Below are 25,009 nucleotides of genomic sequence, written 5' to 3' on the forward strand. Positions count from 1 at the left end.
CATGAAATAGAGCACACTTTGTCTCAACACCAGTGTTACCCTGCCTCTGTTGCTACATACTGCAGTCTCCTCATTTTCTTTCTTCCAGAAAGCCCTCAGTTGTGGAAGAATCAGACAATGGTGTAATACTGAATATCAAATTATATTCCCAGGCATTTGCAACATATATAATATGGTATGTGATGTGATTCCTAAAGTGACACAGTTACAGTACTAATAATTCTCTGTGGTTTATAACTATACTACTTATCTATGGCTATGTAACAAATTACCCCAAAACTTAGTAATTTAAAACAACAAGCACTTATTATCTTACAAGCTTCTGTGGCTGAAGAATCCAGGTATAGCTTCTATTTTTCGAAGATATTAACAAAAAGAGGACAGTCCTGTCCTCAGCTTTATCTCCAGATCACGTTTTCCTGGCAGTGCCCTGGACCTAATGTGTACTCGGAAGCCATTTCTTAATTTTAACATCATTTGCCATCTAGAGAGACTGAGAATTTTCAAAAGTCTTTGCACTTTGTTGTTGTTGTTGTTAATAGTTCTTCCTGGCAGGGTGTGGTGGCTCACGCCTGTAATCCTGTGGGAGGATCGCTTGAGGTCAGGAGTTGGAGATCAGCCTGAGCAAGGGCAAGACCCTGTCTCTACTAAAAATAGAAAAAATTAGCCAGGCAACTAAAAAAATAGAAACAAAAAATTAGCCGGGCATGGTGGCAAGCACCTGTAGTCCCAGATACTCAGGAGGCTGAGGCAGGAGGATTGCTTGAGCCCAGGAGTTTGAGGTTGCTGTGAGCTAGGCTGACACCACAGCCTAGCCCAGGCACTCTAGCCTGGGCAACAGAGAGAGACTCTGTCTCAAAATAAATAAATAAATAAAGCCAAAAAAAAAAACCAGTTCTTCCTTTAATTTATCTCTTTCCTCTCACATTTTATTATAAGGCAATTTAGGTGTTCTCTATCATACTCCTCAACATTTCTTCCAGCCTCCATACACTGCCTACTTTCAAAGCTACTTCTACATTTTTAAGTATTTCTTAAGCACTTTACTTCTAGGTACGAAAATCTGTATTAGTTAATGTATTGCAGTATAACAAATAACTTCAAAGCTTAAAAGCTTATAACAACAAACATCTGTGAGTCAGAAATCTGGGTACAACTTAGCTGGCGGCCTCTGACTCAGGATCTCTCACAGGGCTGCATTCAAGGTGTTGGCTAGGACCGACGTCATCCCAAGACTTAACTGCGGGAAGATCCTTTTGCAAGCTCCTTCAGGAGGCTGTTAGCAGACCTCAGGCTCTCACTGCCTGTTTCTCAGAAACATCAGTACCTTGTTGAGAGAGCCTCTCTACAGAGCAGCTCACAACGTAGTAGCTGAGTTCCCTCAGAGTAAGGAAGTGAGAGAACAAGACAGAAGACAGAAGCCACATATTTCATTTTTAAGAAAAACTTTAATATCAGTTCTTTGATTTCATGTTAATATCCTTCACCTTTTTATCATTATAATGAAGACAATTAGGAAAATCTAAAGAGTACTGTCATTTTCAATCACTTGCTGGATTGCTTTATAATGCTTTTAATTTTTTTAAAAGCTCTTTTTTTTTAATTATTTTTTATTCTGGCATCATTCTTTCCTCTCAAGAATCAGATCATTTTTTCCATTGCACTTCTTGTTCTTTCAAAGAACTATTATTTACTGAAAGCTTAATTCATGTGAAGGTAGTAGAAAATAATATTTATGTTTCAGACAGGGTTGTAATATATGTATAATAATTTACTTCATTTATGACTTGCTACAACCCTTTGAGGATTGCTATCCTCAATTTGCCCCCAAAAAAGGGGGAGAGAGACAGAACTGAGACATAATTATTTCCTCAGTCAAGCAGCAAATAACTTCTAGGATTAAAAATTGAGTTAGTTTCATTATAGACTTTTTGTTTCCATTCCTCCGATTTCCGTGTTAACTGCCATAGACAGGTACTGAACACCTGAAGATAATAATTTAAAGCCCCTTGTCTCAAGTAGTTTACTGTACTTTCATGCAAAATTTTTGCATGATTGGTTAAGAAATGATCTCTCAAATCAAATTATAAATGTTTTTTGTTGAGGAACTAGATATTATACTTTTGTATCTTCTAGAATGTTGATCATGCAATAAATGCTTTAAAAAATACAACTGCTTTATCATTGGCTATTAAAGTAAATGACAGAAATATCTGAAGGAATTAGAAATAAGATGGTTTCACACACAAGTCTTTTAGTTTAATTCAGCTCTTTAACCAAAAGTGAGAACAAAGACGCAAATGACTTCCTCCACATTAGGCAGTAGAAAGTTAACCATTTTTTAAAAATTTACACCTAATCTCAAGAACTATTTCTCAAAGTAATGTTCAATGCATTCATTCAATAATCACATTTGTAAAGCTAGTTTTTTTTTAAGTGAATCATTGTGCAGAATTCTAGTGCAAGATACATGCATTCTGCTCTGTTGTGCAAGTACAAGGCATTTTAAAGAAATCATTCCATTAGAGATAAAAAGCAAACCTTGCCTTGAAAACATTACCTTGCATTTAACTTTGGAATGTGTAACCCTTTCACAAGAATTCTTTGTTTGCCTAGTTTGACAGTAGGTGGTTGCTGTATACATTTCTATACTTAACATTTGTTATCAACCTAGGTTGACAGCTTAAATCTAGCATAATGACGTGGAAATATAAACAAATGTTAAATGCACTTTTGCATTCCAATAGTTCTTTTCCCCTCAGATCTTACCCTTAAAACCAGTCGTTCACAAGAAATGTAGAATCTGAGAAAAGTTTTTTAAAATTTATATAATATCATTTTATATATCTAGTAGTCCAATTTGACACACTATTTAGGTTACCCTAAGCTTAAACCAACTTAGATATGGGTTTTGACCTGCAGTGACCTCATTGGCTTTGCAAGGGATTGTTTCAATAAACAGAGGGATCATTTTCCAAAGAGAATTTTTTAAAATTAAAAATAGTCATTAAGATCCACATATGACTTTTGTGCCGGAGAACAGCAAATTAAAAAAGCATAATGATTCACACCACTTGGGGATATGGAATTCTATGTTAAATTGACCTATTAGTGTCCTTTTATTTTATGTAATTTGTTTTCTGTTAATCCATTAAGCTAAATATTCACAAACCTCCAACTGTAGGTTTCTTGAAAACATTTGATATATTGAATCTAAACTTTCTTACTGACAGTCTTGAGCGTTAGGCAATTGTATTTATTTTATCTCTTATAAAGTGTTACATTAGCATAAGTTTCTGGATCCCTCTTATGATATTCTCAAGAGAAGCTAGAATTTAAAAGATAGAAGAAATAAGAGAATTACTTTGGCAGCTTTTATATAATGCAGCAAAAATTAAAGATATATTTAAGATACAACTTTATTGTCTGAATTTGTATATTAAGAGGATGGAAAAACCCTGTGGTGGAAACAAAATCTAGATTTAGCAATAAAATGGAGCTTTAAGAAGGAGTTACTGTGAATTCAGATTTTATTTTAGAATTTTATTTTAGTAGCACTCTCCTGGTGCATCTAAAATATGGGTTGATTGCACATTTTAGAAATCATCTATCATCTAAATCACATAATAGGTATGTGATGCATATTTGCCTAGAGATGAGATTCAATGACAAACTTCTCATTTTGCACATACAGAAAGTTTCGATTCAGTAATTCAACTGGTAAAAGAAAATGTGTGCTTGGAACTCTCTGCAGAATTATTTTTTAGAAATTTGATATTATCTGTTGTTAGATTCAAAACATCAGTGCCCTTAATTTACTGATTATAATATTTGACTTTTATAAAAGAAATTACAAGGCAAAATTATTCTCTTCAACTAGTGATCCCAGGAAGTATAAAGAATGAGGGTTTTCAGAGTTTAAAAGCAGACTCTGCTCTTTATTAGTTGTGTGAACACAATCAAAATATTTACCTTTCTGAACCTGTTTCCTCTGTCTTCTCAATTTTTCATCTTTAAAAGGATAAAGATATGTTAGAATGTTATAATTAAATGGATGCATGTGAAAGGGTGGGTATATGTGTGTATAGTATAGTATACAGACAGAATATTTTAGCTGCTCAAAACATTGTTGAATAAATGAATGAACTAATAATTGAATGAATATTTGTGTGTGTGAGTACATATATACCTGAGACGTGTGCATGTATGAGTCTGATTCTTGGATAACAGAAGTGTTTATTAATAATAAATGGTAGCTATCATTCTTTTATGATTCAGAGAAATGATATAGAGGTGAATCCAGAGTGTTCAAAGGTATTAATCTTATGAATGTTTCCTGCCTAGTATGTTACCAAATAGAGCCAAAGGGAAAAGAAAATGTCTGTGCTATAGTTCCATTTCGTCAGGGTTGTTTATTGATGTGAATAAAAAATTGAGAGTAAAATTATGCCTTTCTTCATTTCCACCATCCCAACAACCATGAATATGTGACCAAATATTTGGGTCACAATAGGTCTTCACATTTCCAATCCCAGTTCAGTGGCTGGTGGCATGTGTGACATTTTCGCAGAGACAACAGGGAGGTTGACAGCATTCTGACCTCCTGTTCATGGAAAATAAAATAGTAAAGGCTGTCTGTGTGGGATTCCACATGAACCCATGCACAGCATCTCCTTTTGGAGAAAGCAGAACTGTCCTTACAGAATTTAGCCAAGCTGTACTCTAACGTGGGCATCTGGTGCAAGAGCTTCATAAAAGCTGTTAGAAAATGAGACATTCTGATCAGCATTCTCAAGTAAATGATTGATTCTGCTTCTTTTTATTCTAGCTTAATTACAGTTATTACTTATGTCTTCTACTGTCTGATTGCCAGAACATCAGTGGCATGAGAAGAGCAAATCATTAAAAAAATATATCCATTAATTTGATATGCATAGACATACTATGGGTTGTATAAAAAGAATAAAGTTTCTGCAACCTAAGATGTACATAAAATAATTACTTTTAGATGCTGCTATTTCAATTTTAAGATAGAGGCAATGGCTCATAAATATTTTTGTCTTTAATAACGCAGGCAGAGAAATTTCCAAGTCTTGGGGACACAAAGGTAAACAAGACACTGTCTAAGTCATACAAGACTTCACTTTACAAACAGAAGAACCAGACACACAAGTAACAATCAAAAACAGAAGAGAAAGCAATAGGGAAATATGACCAGAGAAGAAAGCAGCAGGGAGATATGACCAGAATACATGAATGAATGTACAAAGGATTATTAGACTATAAACTGCTGACTTCCCCAAGCAGATCTGTTCTGTCTCAAAGAGTAAGAATAGTGCTGGAAGAAGCAGTATCTAAGTTGTTGTTTAATGCTCCGTGAGAAATTGAGAGAGAAGCCATAAGAAAAGACATGCCCCCAGCATGGGGTCGAGGGTGGACTATGAGAAGATTCGGGAACTTGACAGTTCAGTCAAGGCACATGAGGAAGACAGAGGAGACAAGAGGTTAAGGAGTGAGCTAGACTGTGAAGAGCCTTTTGGGCTATTCTAACATATATGGAATGTTTCTTGTAGGCAGTTATGAGATATCAATGTTTAAAAGGAAGCATCACATAATTTAATGCTTTGTGTTGAGAAAGATAACTCTGATTCAGGCCATCAGGAGCTATGAATTGCAGTTAATCATTGGAATGACAAAATGAAAACTAAAACTAGTGTCATTTTTGGGTGCTTGATGCCCACAGCAAGGACATAGAGTAACACTCTAATAACAATAGCCAACAAGTATTACACATAATATCAGGAGAGAGAAGAGTGAAAAAGCTATGAAATATGAGTAATAGAACAACTGGGGGAAAAGCAAAAATAAGATATAAGAGGTGTGCTTTGGGTTTGAACATGAAAGTATGACTAGACCTTTGGTGTTACCTATTTCATGGATAGGTAATTTCATCCTTTCTAGTAATTATTCTTTTTCATTTTTCAGATTATTAGCTCTTAAATGTCATATTTCACATTCATTGAAATGGTATGAATGAGCAGTCAATGATGATTTAGCACTTCTGTGGTATTAGACTCATGAAATGGTATGAATAACTAAAATTCAATGATGCTTTAGCATTTTTTATGCTATTAAGGCTGACAAAGCACATTTTGACCTATTATCTCATTTAACCTTCACACAACTGATATGATGTGAATCCCAATTAACAGAGACACCAAGAAGCATAAGACTTATTAAAGATTACAGAGAAAGAATGAGAAGAATCCTGACCTCCTGTAATGTTTTATTTGCCAACATTAGCAATTCCTGAGGTACCCAGGAAGTCTTTCTAAATGGAAGTCCTTTGTGTGCCTAGATTAGAAAGAAATTTTTTATATTTCTTTGGTTGATTATAATTTGTTATTAATATCAATCTAAATTAAACTACCTATAGGTCATAAAGCAATGATGGTTATTTATTGAGCATCTACTATATATCAGACATAATATTAAGTATCTCATTTCATCCTTCCAGCGATCTTAAAAAGAAGCTATTATTATCCCCATTTTGCAGATGAAAAAACTGAAAGTGAAGTTAAAAAAATTGTCTAAGGTCACATAGTCCTTAAATCTATGGCAGAATTTTAAACCTGTGTCCATCTCACTCGAAGCCATGGCTGTTTCTACTGCCCAGCGTCTCCTCTCTGAGAGTACTTCCTGAACTCCTGACCCACAGATGACACAGGCTGACAATTCAATTCCAAAATTACATAACATTTCAGCTCTGAGGCCAAATTTCCCAGGAAAAATATAGGGACTTTTTTCAGGGGAAAATACATTCCCCAGAAAACAGTAGAGAATGGGGTTCCAAATTATGAGATTTTCAAAAAAAGCAAGAAAGTAACTCCATTGTTACTCTAAGCAGAGCAATTATCTCTATTTTTTGAAATATATATTAAAGCCAATTTTCTTTAAAAACCTTTATTTCCACCTTAACCTTACCAAAATATAATATACAGAATATCAGACTAAAGTTATTTCTGTACATGATTTCTGAGCCATTGTCTAACAATGAGTCTTCAATCATTGTTCTTCCTATGGTAGGACCTTCACACACAGCGAACTCTCTGCTCCCTGGTTATCTTTCTATCGGCTAACAGAAGGATGCTTTTCTTCTGCGTGGAGAGAAGAGAGCAGCCTCTATGTGGAGGCTGCTATCTGTATTTATTCAGGTCTTAGAGAATACAGCCTTTTCTGATCTTGATCTGGGTATTTGTTTATGAGCCTTTCTACTTAGACATAGAAAGTGCTACGGTCTCGTCCTAAGAGTTGGAAATGTAGGATTTGACCCATGGCCTCACATGATATTGGGAAAGTCATTAGAAGTTAATTTAGTACCAGGTGTGATGATACTCTTTTCAGGGATAGTTATTTTAAATTGAATTTTTTTTCTAGTTTTAATATTTTATAGTGATTTTTGACAGAATCTTAAAATCTTTCTAGATACTCAGTTTACAGTAGTGAGATGAGAGGAAAGTAAAGAGCAGTGAGATGAGGAAAAACATTACACTATCAAGCCTACAAGTAAAAGTTGACCTCTCCTTTTGAATGAGAAGTATATAAAAATTTTATTTCTGTAAAGCAAAGGTGTGTCTTCTTGCCTTCAACAGCTACTCTTCCTGATTTTTGTGCTGATGGTGATACATAATGAGGACAGTGTGAGGATTGGAGGGTTAACTGCAAGATTTCAAATTTAGACCAAATCATCGAAGGAAAAAAGCTCAGCATTCCACAATAGCTGTGGGGAGGCCACCACCATCACAAGGGGCTGCTATACAAGAAGCCACTCATATGTTTAAATGCTCCTTCAATAATTCAGTAAATATGAGTCTTTCTGGAACATATGCCAGATGTGTTCCTGTTTCAATTCTGTTGCATAAATCACTGTAGAACAGAACTCTCTACCAACCTTGGTTTTAGATGTCCTATGCTTTGATTTAGATTCCAATGTATAATTGTATCATTTCCAATTATTTTATTAGAAATATGGTATAAAATTGTAGAGAGCCATAAAATTTAAGAAAGCACTATCATATGGCACTCTTGGTTCAGATGAGCTTAAATCTCAGCAGATTTAGTTTTTAAAAATCTTGCTTGGGTTACAATGAAGAGACAATAGAGAGATAATTAAACTTCTAACTGCTTTTATTTCTGCAGAGTTATGTGCTTAAAAGAACTATCACTTTTTATCTTATAAGAAATAAAGCATTAAAGGGATAGTTAAATATCACAAGGAACACATTTGCGGGAATGTTTAGTTCCCATCCACAGTTGACTTTCTCAAGTGAAACCTAAGTTCTACCATAAAATAAAGTGTAAAAATATATTTTTTCAATTTACTTCGAATAAATTCACAACGTTTTATGACATTCTTTACAACAAAATCAAGATTTTACTCCAGACATTTATTTTTCTTGGAGTTAAACACATACAAATATACTTGTTCACGTACTTTCACACATAAAAACAGACTGTATCTAGCAGCATAGTTTCTAAACAATTTCCTTGGAAATATAAAATCCCTTGATCCTATATAGAAATTCTGCAACAAGTCTTATCAACATTTATTTTTTCTAACACTAAAGAAGAATATTTTATTTAAGTCAACAATAGGATCCCCATATATTAGCAACAGTGACCTTGGTGTAACATGTTTACATCAATAATATCTACATGTCCTAAGTTATCCACTACCTGATTATGTTTAATTAGATGTCAGTTGCATTTATGAGGAAGAATGGTTCAGAGGAGAATAAATATGAAGTAGAGGATAAATTTGCTGAAATGTAAGTAATAAGGCTGAAGAAATTATGCAATATATATACAGAAGCACTTGATGACTGTCACTGTATTCTACAGAATGCCTAGGATATTTAAGAAACGTGATGAAGGTTAATTAAAATTAATTCTGAAAGCATCAATACATTTTACTTCAAAAGATACTACAGTAGAAAATGCATGAAATAGCCAACTGTATCCACTCTACTTTCTGGCCTGTTTGAAATCTTGATGTGGTCAATTTCTTAACTTTGTTAGGTCTTTGTTTTCATCCATCAGATTTAATTCTCATTCCCGTTGAGAGCTGAAAGAAATTTTATATATACTCTTTAGGGCCATCCTGATATGTTTTTTCAGAAACACTTCATCGATTTACAGACACAATTTGCTGTGAGAACTCGAGAATCTGCAACTTTTCTCTTGATGTGCTGCTCTGAAATCTAAAAGCCAATCCCACAGGCCTTTTTAATCACTGAAAAGTTTTCACCCCTTTTGTGTTCAACTTTTCATATCCAACATAGTGTAATGTGAGCCATACCCCAGATTCTGCCCTGGATAATGCAGTAATTCTTAACAGCTGACTTCAACTTAAAATATCGAATTTGAGGCACACAAAGAACTTTTTTCCTTTGGGCCATTATAAAACTCCCAGTCAGTGTCATTTTTTTTTTTCCAGAAAGGAAGAATAAAGGAAACTGATAATTTTGTTATACTTGTATTCTTTAATAACATACTGACATCATTATCCAATTAATTTTTGGTCAAAATATTTTTAAGTTTTTTAAAAAATTTTATAAGATCATCTACTGTAGGAATGTAAGAAGTAAAGAAAATATACTTACTATGTTAATAGGCATAAAGATTCCTTCCAAAAGCAAAGTATTTGTTTGGACATGAGATTTAAAAGGTTTTTATACGTGAAAAGCAATATACGTTCAACTCTATCTGACATGATGTTAAAGTTAATGCAAGTTCTTTCTGCCATAGAGAACCATAAGGAGTGGTTATCAAGTAAAAGGGAAAATCAGAATAAATTCATATCCATAATTTTTTATTTAAGGCAACATTCACCCAAATAAAAGCCAAAATATATTAATTGTATAAATGGTTATTTATCTATATACTTATAATGAAGAGAAAAAAAGAAAGAGTAAAGGTAAGAGAGATAGATAGAGAAAAAGACTAACATTTAATTTTTGATAAACATTTAGAAGTTGCAGTACCTTGGAAACATGGAGATCAACTTTGATGGTACCTTGTTCCAGTTCTTAAAGGAAACTTCCATTAGGTTAGATTAATTTGGTAACCCAAGTCAAAATTCATCACAATTTCTGAATATTATGCTTCTATTACAAGGAAAAGAATATATTGCCTCATCAATTTTAAGGGAGCTGTTTAATAAATACATAAAAGAGATTTTGAGAAAAAGTATTTATTAATCAGAAGTAAGAAACCTCTAGAAGTTGAAATGCTTGAAAACTGTAAAATCCCTTAGTTAAATACTTTAATGGTCATGGTAGTTTTGTTTCAAAGTAAACAACTATTAAAGTTGTTTAACAAAAGCTAAATTTCAGATTACCAGTTTTGAGCATTGATAAATTTCAAATTAATAGAATACTATGATAATCTTTTTCATATTATTCCTTAGTGGACATCAGCAATAACTCAGTCAAACTGGCTTTTAATTTTAACATTTCCATAGAAACTAGTAAATTAATCCTATAAAAGTAATGTACTTACCCGAGGCAGTTATTTATGAAGAGAACCTGCTAACTAATTCAAGAACAGGAAAGTAAGACAATATTTCTCACAAAAGGCCACAAAATAGAGAAATAGAAAGAACTTAAGAGTTAGAAATAACTTTATTTTCATAACATTTATTTCATATTTTTCAATAAAAATAAATATAAACATATTGAAAATATTTTAAGTTTAGGAAAAATGTATATTCCACACACTAAAATAACAACTATTATTATTTTTGCATATTTCAACATAACTCTAATCATATTGAAATATTACATCTTTATTATTTTTATAATTCTACAAGTAATACATAAAATTTAAATACTAATAATAACCCCTCGCCCCAATCCAAACTTCACAGAACAAATCCCTTGATTAAAAGGATTTGTTCTGTAAAATTTGGATTCAGTCAAAAGGGCACACACAGAGATCCAGAAGGCCACAGGTTCCCCACCCCTGGATCAACAAGTTGATTTATATTATATAAAATTTGCCCATATATTCAAGGACATATATATTATTATTATTTTTCAAAATGTTTTAGAATATATATTATTGCTTCATAAATTTCCTTGTGCAAAAATATACAGGACACCTCTCTTTGCCAGTACTTATAAACTTTTCCATTTTAATTATGTAATATTTAAATTTTAATTATGTAATATTTAAATTTTTGGTTGCCAGTTTATCCTAAGCAACTCATAGCTTTTGAAGTAGCATCTAGCTATTATTATTATTATTGTTGTTTTAGAGACAGAGTCTTGCTCTATTGCCCAGGCTGGAATACAGTGGTGTGATCATAGCTCACTGGAGCATTTAACTCCTGGGCTCAAGTGATCCTTCTGCCTCAGCCTCCCGAGTAGCTGGGACTACAGGCATGCACCACCACACATGGCTAATTTAAACAAACAAAAATAAATTATGGAGATGGGGTCTCACTATGTTGCCCCAGGCTAGTCTCCAACTTCTGGCGTCAAATGATCCTCCCACCTGGGCCTACCAGAGTGCTGAAATTACAGGCATGAACCACCACACGTAGCCTCTGGCTGTTATTTATAATGACTGTAATATTGCATTAGATGACATACCATAGTTAACTTCTTTATCCATTTTTTGTTAGAAATTTAGACGTCTTCTAGTTTTCTTTTCCTTTATTCCCACATTATTTTAATTAATAATGTCATGAACATCTTTCACTCTAAATGGGAATATTTCCTTAGATTCCCTGGGTTAGAATTACTACAATATATGGAATGGCATGATCACTTTAAGATCCCAATACAAATGGATTCCCAGCTTTATCTTTCACTCCCAGAGACTGTGAAGTTCCATAAAAAGACTATGCACTTTGAGTCAGCCAGACCTGGCTTCGACAAACAGGCTATCCTGTATAAATCTGGACAAGTCCCTTATTTCTCTGAATCTCATTTTTCTGTGTTCCTGAGTCTTAAGATGGAAATGGTAAAAGATTTTTTCTAATGTTTTTTGAGGATTAAATGTGAAAAACTGTAAAGTGTATCTTTTTTTTTAACCTCCCTTGAGAATTAAGAAGTAAAAAAAAGTTATTTTCCATCTTATAGTAATAATATTTTCTAGGATGAAGCTTTTTTCTCTGTTTATGGAGAACCAAAGACTTCAAGTGGCTTACATATATACTCTTGGACTGAAAATATTCTTTTGGAAAGTTTGAGATGTGAATACAATCTAGATCAGAGGTAGTTAGAGTAAATTATAAAACATCATTTGCTCCAGAAATTTTTACAAGAATTGACAGTTGTTTTGGCAGGGAAGCCATAGGGAAATTATCCTCCTGATTTGTAATAGACACTAGTTCTGAGGATAGAATGGGAAGGTGAAGTCCATGGAAGAAAATTCCATTTCAAAGAAACATGGCCCAAGTTTTATAAATGTTCCAGAGAAATGTACATTGAGAAATGAAAACCAGATTATTTTTCAATGTATATTGTAGCTGAGAGAAACTACAGAAAATATAAAATAAATCCCAGATTCACAATTCCAGTCAAAATTTTGAAAAAACAGCGACAGTTTTGTTTTAAATTTCTTTTAACTCAAGTGTATTTTAGAAAAACAAGCAAGGCCACCTTAGTAATAAAAATCTGCATTGGATGATCTGCTGAAAATCTGCCACGGATGGTAAAGTTAATCTTTAGAAATGTTTTTGAAATAAATGTAATCAAGCATTAAAGAAACATGTAGTGCTAAAATGAAACAAGGTACGTTCATCACTCTATTTATTTTATGTTCCTTGGGGCATTATCACTGTTATTTTCATTAAAGAATTTATGCAGCATTATACAACAATGTTGTTTTTTCCTCAGTGAACTGTGAATAGTATATAATGATATAAAAGGGAATGAAATATGCAAAACAAATCATTCATGTAATTGGTAAAGAATTCTTAAATTTTTACTAAAAATGCTAAGAATATTCTTCTAACTGGAAGTACTACTTAAAAAAAATAAAATCACACTAGATATATCAAAATATCATTATAAAAATATTCCACGAATGTGCCAACAATTAGAACATCATGCATATCTTGTTGGAAAATCCCAAGAATCCCCAAACAGCTATGAGTCTTGCAATTATCAATTTAAGATTATGAAACTGTTATCGTGAATTAATGAGCGTGGTTAGTGTTATATAAAATAATTAGAATTTTCAGCTAATTATAAAAAACTAAAAATAGAATTTTAAGAGTTTTGAAACGTGATAAGAATGTTCCAGAAATTCATTTTTATATTTTCCACCAATTTAATATGTTGGTTTATTATTTTGAAGCGTGTCTTTATCTTCTTTATTTAGTTTTCTAAGGTCCCCATATAGTTAATGAGCAGGTAGAAGTTTTTATTTTACCATTTTCTAGCCAGTAGGGGGCAATAGAGCATTGTGTACTAAACACCCTCAGCCAATTAAAACATTTCATAGGGGAGGGATTTTCTGTTATGTACAAAGATACAAATGTAAATTAAAGAGACCTACTATCAAGTTCTATTGCACTAAAATATGTGTGTGTGTACGCGCATCTTGAGTTTTGAATTATGTTTTTGATAATTTATTATAACTATAGTGAATTTACTATCTAAAATTAATCCAAGGGAACATGAATGAAAAACTAAGAAATAACCCAGTGGTAAACGTTATCCAATCTTTGACAGAAATTTCAAAAAATACAAATTTTCAATACTTGTAAAGAAGTTTCTATAGAGAGAGATTCTATTGTCCATTTCATAGTGTCAGGGTAAGAGAGAGAATTATCTGACTTAAAGGAATTCCTCTCATCTCACTTATGTTTTTGCAAATAAATTGTTTACTAGTTTTTACACTAAGCATCTCTTAGTAGATCTATTCTAAGCTAAAAATATTAAACTCAATTTACTATATTATTTATCATTTTAAAATTATATTATGATGAACTAATGAAATCTCCTCAAAATGTATGTGAGGATTAATTATATATTATACAATGTGAGGAAAATCTTGGTAAAATATAATTTAAATATACCAACATAACATTTTCTCTCAATGTTAAATTAGCATTGAAGATATTTTGAACTCTTTACTGTGCATTTAAAAATTAATTTATTCAATATATATCACTTTTATAAGGGCAGGGAATGTCTGGATCTCCCAGCTTTAAACAACTGTGATTCTTTCATTCTAGAAGCTATTGTTTCCCTCCCTTAAGTTTCACCTACCCATGAATAGATAAGCATTTAGAAAGCTTGAAATGACACTTAAGTATACACATTATTTCTTTTCATTCTTTTGGCTTTGTACCCTATACAAGCCAGGTTGTATATCTCTGAACTTGTAATGAAATACTATTTAAATGGGTTGTCTCATTTTGTCAGAGGAATAAAATAAAAAATTATATACCTTTTAATTTCCAAATTATTAATTTAAGAAGTTTGATCCTTAGTTGGTTTTAAAACAATCAGAACATTTTTCTCATTTATATATCTACTATTTATACAATCATTGTTTTGATACACAGATGATAATCAGGAACTATCCCCCTTGTTTAGAAAAATGAAAAAGAATGTAATTACATATCAATTTATTTCACTTAAGTCATAATTACTTGTTCTCATAGCATTTAAGGAGGATATACTTTGAGAATATTATGTTAATAATATCTCAGCACCATTCGACTGCCATTCAGATATACTATGGCAAATTTAGTTTTAACGTATAACCAGTTGGGCTATTCAAAAATAGATCACTACTAATGCTATTGTTGAAGAGGAGTGGGTTCTAAATATACTGTATTAATTGCAAACTCCTTAATAAAATCAAATTTGACTTATTTAGAAGTTTATTATATGTACATACTTTTAAATTGTATTCATTGTTTTCTGAATAATTGTTTAAGCAATAATCTTTATATAGTTTCCTGTATTGCTTAAAAATGTGTTCAGTCTTCTACTAACTATAAATTTTATCTTGAGTTTTCAGGGTAGAGCTCTCTTTTATACAGTGCAGTTGCAATAATAATAATTAATATTTAATCATGGTTTACTCTAAACCAAGCTCTATGGTAAGCACTTTATGTGTATTACATGTTTCAATCCTTGCAACATCTTTAGAAGGTAAGAAGTATTATTCTTTTCAGTTAACATAAAAAGAACAGGTCTTAGAGATATTAAAAGGCTTTGTCCACAGTCACCTGGCTAGTCAGTGACAGAGATGGCCATTTGTGTTCTTATCTACATATTTATTTAGAAACAAATATCACACTGCATTATTACTCTACATAGGCACCTAATCCTGTTATTTTTCCTGCTCCAAAGAGCAAAGTTTAAGTAAACAACAAATACTCTAAGTTGCCTGAGAACTTCCTTTATCATGTAGTTCACTGGAAAATGAATAGTATGCTATATATCTGTTTTTTTATTAGAGAAATATAAGTAAAAGTACTTATATAAATCAATAGTAACTATCAATACTCTGAAACATACCAACAGATTACATTTATTATATACTCATTCAAAGCCACATCCACACAAAAGCAAAAGTTTGTCCTCATTCTATCAGGTAAGGTTTGGTAGCATTTAGAAATTACCATAAGAAAAGTTTTCTGATTAACTCTCAATAGCTCATATCTGGTTAAGAGTCTGTGCCAACTCAACTGTGCATTCTGCCTTACTTCACATACCAGCTTTCCTACTCCAATGAATCCAAGTATGCATGGAAGTAAATAATATTTCAGGAAAAGATGCATTTTATATAAACTGTAGATGGCAATTTATTAAAAGAATGCAATTACATTTTGCTTTTGAAGATATATTAATATTAGCATTTAATAATGCTTTGGGGATATTTGTATAGGATTTTATAATATTTATAGTACTATCTTGTACGATAGGTACAACATAGCTTGTCTAATAACTTTAGAATGAAACTGTACCCCACTCATAAGATGCATGCCCACTATCTTATATAATCCTTACAAAAACAAAAACATCCATCAACATATATTAAAGTTAAACTAGAGCAGAGTTACTCAGTCTTGACATGATTGACATTTTGGGCCAGATTATTCTTTGTTGTGGGTAAGGGGATGTCCTGCTCAGTGTAAGATGTTTAGCAGAATTTCTTGCCTTTACATACTAGATGCCAGTAGCAACTCCTCACCTCCCTTCACTCCAACCCCAATCTCTAGACATTGCAGAATGTCAGTGGGGTGGTGTCATAGAGAGAGGACAGAATCACCCCAGGTTGCGAACACTGAAATAAAGTAAACCTTTTAGCAATTGCCTATTTTCCTTTAGGAAATGAATAGTTAGATTAAATGCAAAAAGTGTGAATGCCCAGATATCTGCAATCCGTATGTAGACTTTCTTCTTATTCTTTCTTTCAGTCTGGCTAAGTATTTTTCAAAACAGTATACTATACTGAATTATAAGCACAAAACCATGCTCAATGTTGGTAAGAGCTAAAATACCATTGGTGAACAAGTAAGAAGTCAGTACTGCCACTGTGGAGTTTACAAGACTTACAGAAGAGGCAGGCTTAAAAGATACATTTTTATAGCAATTATCTGTGGTTGGAGCTATGGAGAAATCTAGTTGAAGTTGTTCTAGGACCATGTCACAAAGAAATCTGACCTATTGGTGAAGGCTGGAAATGGCAGGTCTAGGTAGGCTTTTCTTTTTTTTTTTAATTTTTTTTTTATGTTTCAGCATATTTCAGGGGTACAAATGTTTAGGTTACATGTATTGCCTTTGTCCCACCAGAGTCAGAGCTTCAAGTGTGTCCATCAACTTTGATCTGAGACTTACAATATAAATAGGAGTTACCCAGGGGAAGTCTGAGTGAGCTAAATGGCAAGTTCTTCAATCTGGGTTCTCCTACATTAATCACATAGCTTACACCTGGAAAACATATTTAATGATGTTCTAGGAAAGATACCTATGTCTAAAGAAACATCTTTACATGCAGTAACATCTTTTACAGTATTCTTATTCTTGGGAAACATGAAGGGGAGCAAGATCAGAAAAATTTAATGTAGTGGATAATCTGGTTGATTAATTAGACTTTGCCAAGTGTTCTGTACATTGCAGTATGAGTTAAACTAAACTGACAAATATTCACAATTATTTAAAACAAATGGATTTTCCAGATCTGATTTTTAAAAAGTAATAAAATTACTAACCTCAAGAAATAATGACATTACCTCTTCAATCAGTAAAGCATCTAATGTAGGAGTTGATGTCCTTTCTTAATTATCCTAACTTTATGGTTCCTAATTCACCAGGAAAAAGAGTATAATTAAATTTTTCAAAGTCCTATTGTATAATAAGCCACACATGGCATTTAGAAGAAAATCAAGAAATAGGTGTTAGCCAAAGTAATGTGATTTGGATAAACTAGGTGCACATAAGATTATACATCTAGGTTAACTCTTATTTTAGACTAGTATTTTTATATGGTCACATTATAATCACTGTCAGTAATTACGATAGCCAAATGTTAAACAATATACCCTCCCAGCTGAAAAAAAAAACATTAGTGAAATAATGAACTATGCTTAAGTTTATATATTTTTTCCCAAAGGTAACTATTTAGGAAAAGCCTTTATGTCTTGATTTATTGCTCTTACTAAAAGAAAAGTGTTTACTTTCTGGTGTGAAACACAAGACCTGTGAAATTCAAGCACACTTGTGAAGAACAAACATTTTCATTTATTAATCAGTTGTAGTGAAAAGAAAAAGACATACCTTGAACAAACATGTAATGATGCTATTGGAAAAAACAGGGAAATTTAGCTGTTACGAATTATCTATAGTTTTCCATTGTTATTTGTGATCTTTACCGCTTATGGATGTTGGTTCTAAATCATTTGAATAAACAATCTGCATAATAACTTTAAACAACTAAGTAACGTAATAAATTGTGTTAAATATGTATTGCTTCAACAGAATACTTATAAACAAAATGAAATTTACTAACAATGTAAGTAGCAAGACAATATCCTAACATGACTTTAAAAATCAGATTCTGTACACCTTAGTGGCAATTGGAAATAAGGTAAATATTTAACAATTGGAGACTAGTTACACATATTTTAACGTATTCATGTGATCAAATTCTATTTTTCTTTTTTAATGATGGTGTTGAAGAATATTTTATGACATAGAAAAAATTCTTATGACACATTGTTGAGTAAAAATGTAGGTTTTGTATCAGTTCATAGATTATTATCCCACATTATAGGAAAAATAGTCTTTACATGTAGAGTAAAAATAAAGATGCATAATAAAATGTTGATAGCATTTGTGATTAAATCTGAGAGAATTATTGTAAATTTTTGCTTTGTTTGTATTTTCCAAATGTTCTAAAACTATATTACTTCTATCTTGTCAAGAAATATAATTAAAATCTCATTCGAACCAATTAGCATCTGAATATAAAAATGTAACCACATTACTTTTAGTGTGTACTCTTACCAATATTTTTATCAAAGTATTAACATGCTAAATTAGTAAAACAATTTTTACTTTGCATTTAAAACATTGTAAGTAAAAAGTAATACTTAGAAATCTTTTTATAAACAGAATAATTTTTGTATGGTATTTTCGGTGATAAGGTTATTTTACTTGCTTCAACAAACATCTGTTTTATTTCAGATGCTCATATGATACATAAATGCAATAAGATACATACTGTAACAGTGAAATTCTACCTTCTAGTTGTAATAAAGCAGCTTTAAAGGAGTATATATAATGATAGGAAATTGAGAAGATGAGATTAGATCAAATCAACAAAGACTTTTAGTTAGAATAATGGAATTGGATGATTTCTCTTGGAACATGGCCAGGATATTAGAGAAGGGGTGATTAAACTCTTGGGAAAATATATAATTATCCTTGTTGTTAGGACAGTAAGTTTATATTCTATGTCAATTTTCAACAGCAGTTTGTTTCTCAGTGACAATTGTAGGATATGGATTCAGTATTTACCCACAAGAATGAGTACCTCCATATTTAAAATCCCAGTTCTCAATCACACCAGGCAGCATTTAAATTCCAAAGTCCCAACTTAGTTTCTCAAATGTGAAGTCATTTTTCCATAAGCCATAAGAGAGAAGTACTCTTATGTAGTAAGTAAGTAAGCTGTAAAATAAATAACTTTCAAATAATCTGATATTATAATTTAATGAATTCTTCATTATTGCTATTATCATTATTTATGATATACTTGGATATCCTTTCTCTTAAGTCAGTGTAACATTAAATATTTAGGCCTACTTTTTACGTACCAGAAAATAACCTCTAAATAGGAAACTGTAGTAGAATTTCAAGATATTTTCAAATTAACATAATATTTCTTTAATGAACTGATTAAAATAACTGCTAAAACTTAAGTAAAATGTTCTTCACAATAAAGAAAGCAGCAGGTGGGTCTAAACATAATGAATGTACAAAATAAGACATAAATCCCAATATATGTACCTCAATCCTATAAACATTTCTTGAAAGGATTTTTTTAAAGGCAATGAAAATCCAAAAACGCTAAACAGTTTTGTAGAACACATCTGCAGAATTAAGCATAATGTAAATTACTTACAAAATAGTTTGTGTTCAAGTTGTAAGCCTATAGAGTGTGTCATTCAGCTGTGCAGCTGGTAACTATGATCCCAATTTCAGAGAATTTTAATTCATGATTAGAATAGTATATGCTTGGTTTCAGATATATCTGGAAGAAACCAAAAGACAACAAATCCCTTGGTAAGATATAAATATATATATATATCTTTATGTTTTCCAATATACTTTGAATGTCTTAACAAACTTGTGCAATATTTTTTTCATGCCCTCTTACTAGAGTTAAAAGAAATATAAAACCATTTTGAACATTTTAGACATGAAATAAAAAAAGATATATCTAAGCTTCTAAGTTCATATCGAAGTAGAACTACAAACGCATATACTTCAGAGTCACTTACTTGTACTGATTCCCCAAATGAAACTAGATCTTTAAATAAACAAAACAAAACTTACACACTGATAGCTTTTTCCAGGTAGACCTGAATCTGTCAAAGTTACGTTACTTTCATCAACAACTTTTATTTGCACTTCACTGTGTGGGTAAGGGTAAAAGCCAGTGCTCTGAATCCAAACAGCCAAGGTTCAAATCCATGCTTGGCCTTTGTGTATAAAACAGGATAATAATAATAATTGACCTAATAATTTTTTTCTGAGAATTCAATGTGTTAGAACACACAAAGTACTTAGAATAGTATTTCAAACACATAATGTCATGTAAATGTTGGTTGTTATTATTTTTATTGTATTAGGAACTGGAAATACAGAAATAACATCAACTATAAAACATAGTTCCTAGATTCCTGATGATGAGTCAGAAATATGTGAAATGCACTATATAATATAAATACATCTTATACTGTGCCATATATAATGATGTAAATATTCCAAAAGTAGAGAATCTTGATCAAACATTGAGATTAACTATTCTGTGGAAAGAAATGTTCTCTAGCAACGTAGAGGACTGCGTTCTCGTTATCAGTAAACTGCTAACAAAAGAGTGTTCTGAAAAAAAATCAGTCTCTTCAGACTTCAGTTTTCTTATTTATGAAAGTTAATCATGAAGGTTGCTTCTAGCTTGAATGTTATGTATTTAAACTGAGTCAGTGGTTTCGATCTCCCTGGTCCTAAATAACTTGACCTAAATAAGTGTGTGCTTATTTAGTTAGAACCTTGATTTTGAAGTCATTGAAGTCCATTGAAACATCAGCTACATGAGTGGTAGTCAGTGTTAGTTCTCTGTTAGTTGAAGTAGATAAATGCTTGAACTATATACTGGAGAAAATAAACTTCAAAACTATAGAAATGGATTCAATAAAGAAGCATTTTTCAAAAAAAATACATTAACAGTGAAGTATGAGTCATTCATTCATTCATGCATTCAGCAAACGTTTGAGTGCCTACTATGTGCCATGAACTTTTCGATGCTGGGAATGTAAAAGTAAACAAAACAGTCAAGAATCCCTGGCCTCATGTAACATTCAAAGAGGAGGGTTGCAGCCAATAAAATAAGTAAGAAAATATGAGGATAATGCTCTAGACTCAGGAAAAAACAAAACTAAATTAAACTAAGCAAAGCAAGAAAGAGATATGGGAAGTATTGTATCAGAATGTAATTTTAAAGTGGGTGGTCAGAAAAAGCCTCTCTGAGGTTTGATGATATAAAAACCTCAGAGAAGGGAGAGTGTAAGTTTGCAGATTTATGGAGGTAATTATTCCAGACAGAGCAAGTGCAAAATCCTTGAGGCTAGCCATTGTCTAATTCACTCTAGGAACAGCATAAAGGCTATTGCGGTAGAACAACATGAGCAAAAGGCAGGTAAATGTAAGAGGAGATGATGTCAGGGAAGGATGGGGGACCAGCTCATGTTAGGCCTTGTAGACTTCTGGGAAGACATGGGCTCTCACTTGAAATAAGATGAGAAATCACTGAAGGGTTTTGGGTAGAGAAGAGACATGATCTGTCACAGATTTAACAGGATCCCTCTGGCTGCTCTGTGAAGAATGACCTAGAAGGGCAGTTACTTCAATTTATGGTCTTTCTCAGTAAGGAGTATTGCATTGCTCATTTTAACACAAATAAGTTTTCTGCCAAGTAACTACCATAAGCAGTTTGGTCAGGAAAGCCGAAGACCTTAATTTTCAGGTGTCGGGTGTTAGAGATATTACCACAGTGGTAGCATGCTGTAGACTGAGCAATGTACTAAAAAGACGAGATGTCTCAAAACCGTCCCTCCTTAGGGACTCACAATGCTTATGTCCATATTAAAGACTTTGAGGAATCCTTAAATATGTTGAATTCAGTCTTCCAACCCTATCCTACCATCGAACTTTTTTTTCTCATATGCTTTGGTTCAAAACAAGCTGGGTTCAAATATAAGCTCCATAGCTTCTGGGCCTCTGAAGTTTGAGTTAATTATCTACTGTCTTAACATCATCTCTAAGCTGGGATACTACTACTACCTCACTGGATCATGGGGAGAATTAGATCAGATAATGTTTGTAACGGGCCCCAAACAGTGCCCTCAATTAATACTAATTTCCTGTAGCCTCTCCTTTATCTTTAAAAAACGGAACCATCTGTTAACATAAACGGAGGAAATTCTAGTGAGACCCGTTGTTGCTAATACTTAAGGTCCTAGGCTCTATCAAAAAACCTTAGCAGTGTAGCGCCTAGTTTTAGGACATCTACGATGTGCCCAAGATGTTGAGATGATAAAATGCACAGTCACAGTAATTCCACAGCAAACTTAAGTATAGCATAGTTTCTGTTTTTTTATGAGCCTTAGAGAGCTTAGTGAGGCTGGAGTACATGATTAGGTAGGACCAACGGGGTTCCAGCTGACCCTTTCACTGTATTTTCACAATGTGTTAAAAACATTGGCCCCACTTACAGTGTCTTAAGTTTTTAAGTAAGTGAAGGTAAATAACCCAGGGACTCTCTTCTCCCTCTGATTTCTGGTTTGGAGCACATAATTATATGTTCTAAATAACACAGAAGCAAACAAACAAAAGTACTGCTGTTAAAATGCAAGGCGTGTACATTTGAAAGAAACTAAATAGATCTGGCTTCTTGAAACATAGTAGGTGTTCCAACAAACGTGAATTTCCTTTCCTTTTATCAGGGTTACTTTAGTTACTTTCTGAGATAGAACTTTTCTTATATATCCCAACTCAGGAAAATATTCAAATATTCAAATATTCATCTTAGCTTATCTATTTAGATACCAAGGATTGCAAAGATTATTCAGCAATTTCCTGCAAAAATTGCTAAACAAGTTGTTGTGCCCTGAGGGATGGTATCCTGCACAGCACATATCCCTGGTGTGTACTGGATATATTATGCTGCTTCTTGCCAGATCTGCTGGAACTTCTGGCTTGCATCCCAGGCTCAGTCTGATTCTAAGGCTTCTTGCTAAGAAGGGAGGAGAGAGAGATGTTCTGGTTTGTAGTTTCCTTAGGAACTCTACTCTGCTCCTCTTGATCTGAATAAGTGGTATCTGGAATCCCTGGAGAAACCCTAGGAGTTTTGTTATTTCCTGAGTTCCTGTGGCTACTTCTATGAAAGATAAAATCAGATCAGAGCAACCCAATCATTCCTGTTCGAGAATTTTGACTATTAAAAAATCCCTATTAGTGGAACTCCTGGAATGTATTATTTGCAGGTTTCTTCAAAATTCTCCAGGGAGATCTTGAATTTTAGGGATTCTGAATTTCATAGGCTCCAAATGAGACCAGAATTCTTTAAAGGGAACTTTTGAAACTACCACTCATTCCAATCATAGTGTTTAGAATTGAGTTCCTGAGTACAAATTAAAGCACTTTCTCTTTACCTTGCTCTTTGTCTCCCAACCAGTCTGGAATGAGTCAGAGTTCTCTTGTATACCCCCAAGTTGCCTGAAGACCTGTTGTGAGGACATTCCCTATCCACAAGTGAACGCTCACATTTGCACATGTATTCACACAGACACATTGAGCATTTCATGCATTCTTCTAGATAATTTAATGTTCAGGAGCACAAGTGGAAAGATGACAAAGTTGCTATGATCCATCCATCTCTAGTAATGTACTGTGCTGTCATTTAACCCCATGGTACTTTGTTTTTGCTTTTTCCGGACAGATTCCACTCTGTAGGCTATTCTTTGTGTAGCTCCCCACAGTAAGAGCACCGAGGACCTGATGAATGGCATTATATTTGCATCTTTCCCCTATGGCACACTTTAATGTTTCTTGTACACAGCTGGTGTTCACTAAGTGTTTGCATGGGGTAAGAGTGAGTAAAAGGAAGGAGATACAAAAGTTCTCAGGTGCTTTGAGTTTCACTTGTAATAAATTCCTAATGCCCTCTGAATACAAGTTCTTGTCTGTAGATGCCACCTTTACTGATATAATGGACAGAAAAACATACACTTTGGGTGATGAGGCAGGAGAAACAGAAAGGACCAACATATCTGAATTGGTGATGATAGTTCTTATTAGAAGGCCGATCAAAAGTTAGTTCTTGAAGATCCTGCTGACTCCCAGGTGATATCATCTCTAGGGAGGGGTAGAATAGAGGAATTGGGTGGGTATTGCTTACTGAAGTTGAGAAATAAAAGATGGTATTAATGTGGTTTCCGCTCAATGACAATGAAGTAGATGGTAAAAGAGTTCTTGAAAAATCTTAGCAAATTTCCAGAGGCCAGGAGATCTACTTTGGGGAACGTTGCAATAGGAATCCTTATACATATTCTACTTCATATTTACAAATATATATACTTTACTAAGTGGAAGTTCATAATCTTTAAAGTGCACTCAAATTATATGAAGATTTAAAGGACTGTTCTCTCTCTTGCTCTCTCAAGTACTACACTTAGTATTTATTTATTTTCTATTACTAGGGAATCTTACCTTAGAACACAAGAAAAAGATCTATTCCATTTCTTACTAAATTTCCTTTCACAAAGACCAAATCAATGTATGTTTGTCAGCCTTGATTGTACATTCTTGGTTTTATTGCTGAAAAGATTTTGGTTGCAGTCTTTGAATTCTTATCTCCAGCCTGTTTACTGAATTTTCAGTCAGCTTTCTCAGGATTAAACTATCTTTCACTTTCAGAGATAGGTACTATTAGCCAGAGTTTCCACAAAATGTTGCTCTAAGGTCATTGGTTGTATCAGCGGCAACCAAAATAAATGTAGGACTTGCTTTTAAAATTGTATATTTCATTAGGCAATGAATGTGCTCACTTAAAAAAAAAATAGAAAGGCACAACAGTATATAGAAAAGAACAAATCTGCCTTCCCTCCCCCATCCATTGTGCAATTCTCTTCTCTGAAGGCAAACACTGAAAGCAGCTTCTTGTATATACTACTGGATACCAAATAATTATT

At 32.9% G+C, this 25,009-nt stretch overlaps 1 protein-coding gene across 1 annotated transcript in view; it reads left to right on the forward strand.

Moving 5' to 3' along the window:
• The first annotated feature begins 5,421 nt into the window (after window positions 1-5,421).
• LOC123649859 overlaps window positions 5,422-25,009 on the forward strand; it is a 97,899-nt gene continuing 78,311 nt past the window's right edge. Inside the window, exon 1 of the mRNA XM_045568139.1 lies at window positions 5,422-5,504. Within this exon, the coding sequence (XP_045424095.1) occupies window positions 5,422-5,504 (83 nt within the window). The remainder of the gene's footprint in view (window positions 5,505-25,009) is intronic.

Source organism: Lemur catta, chromosome 1, assembly GCF_020740605.2.
Source record: "Lemur catta isolate mLemCat1 chromosome 1, mLemCat1.pri, whole genome shotgun sequence".
Classification (NCBI taxonomy): domain Eukaryota; kingdom Metazoa; phylum Chordata; class Mammalia; order Primates; family Lemuridae; genus Lemur; species Lemur catta.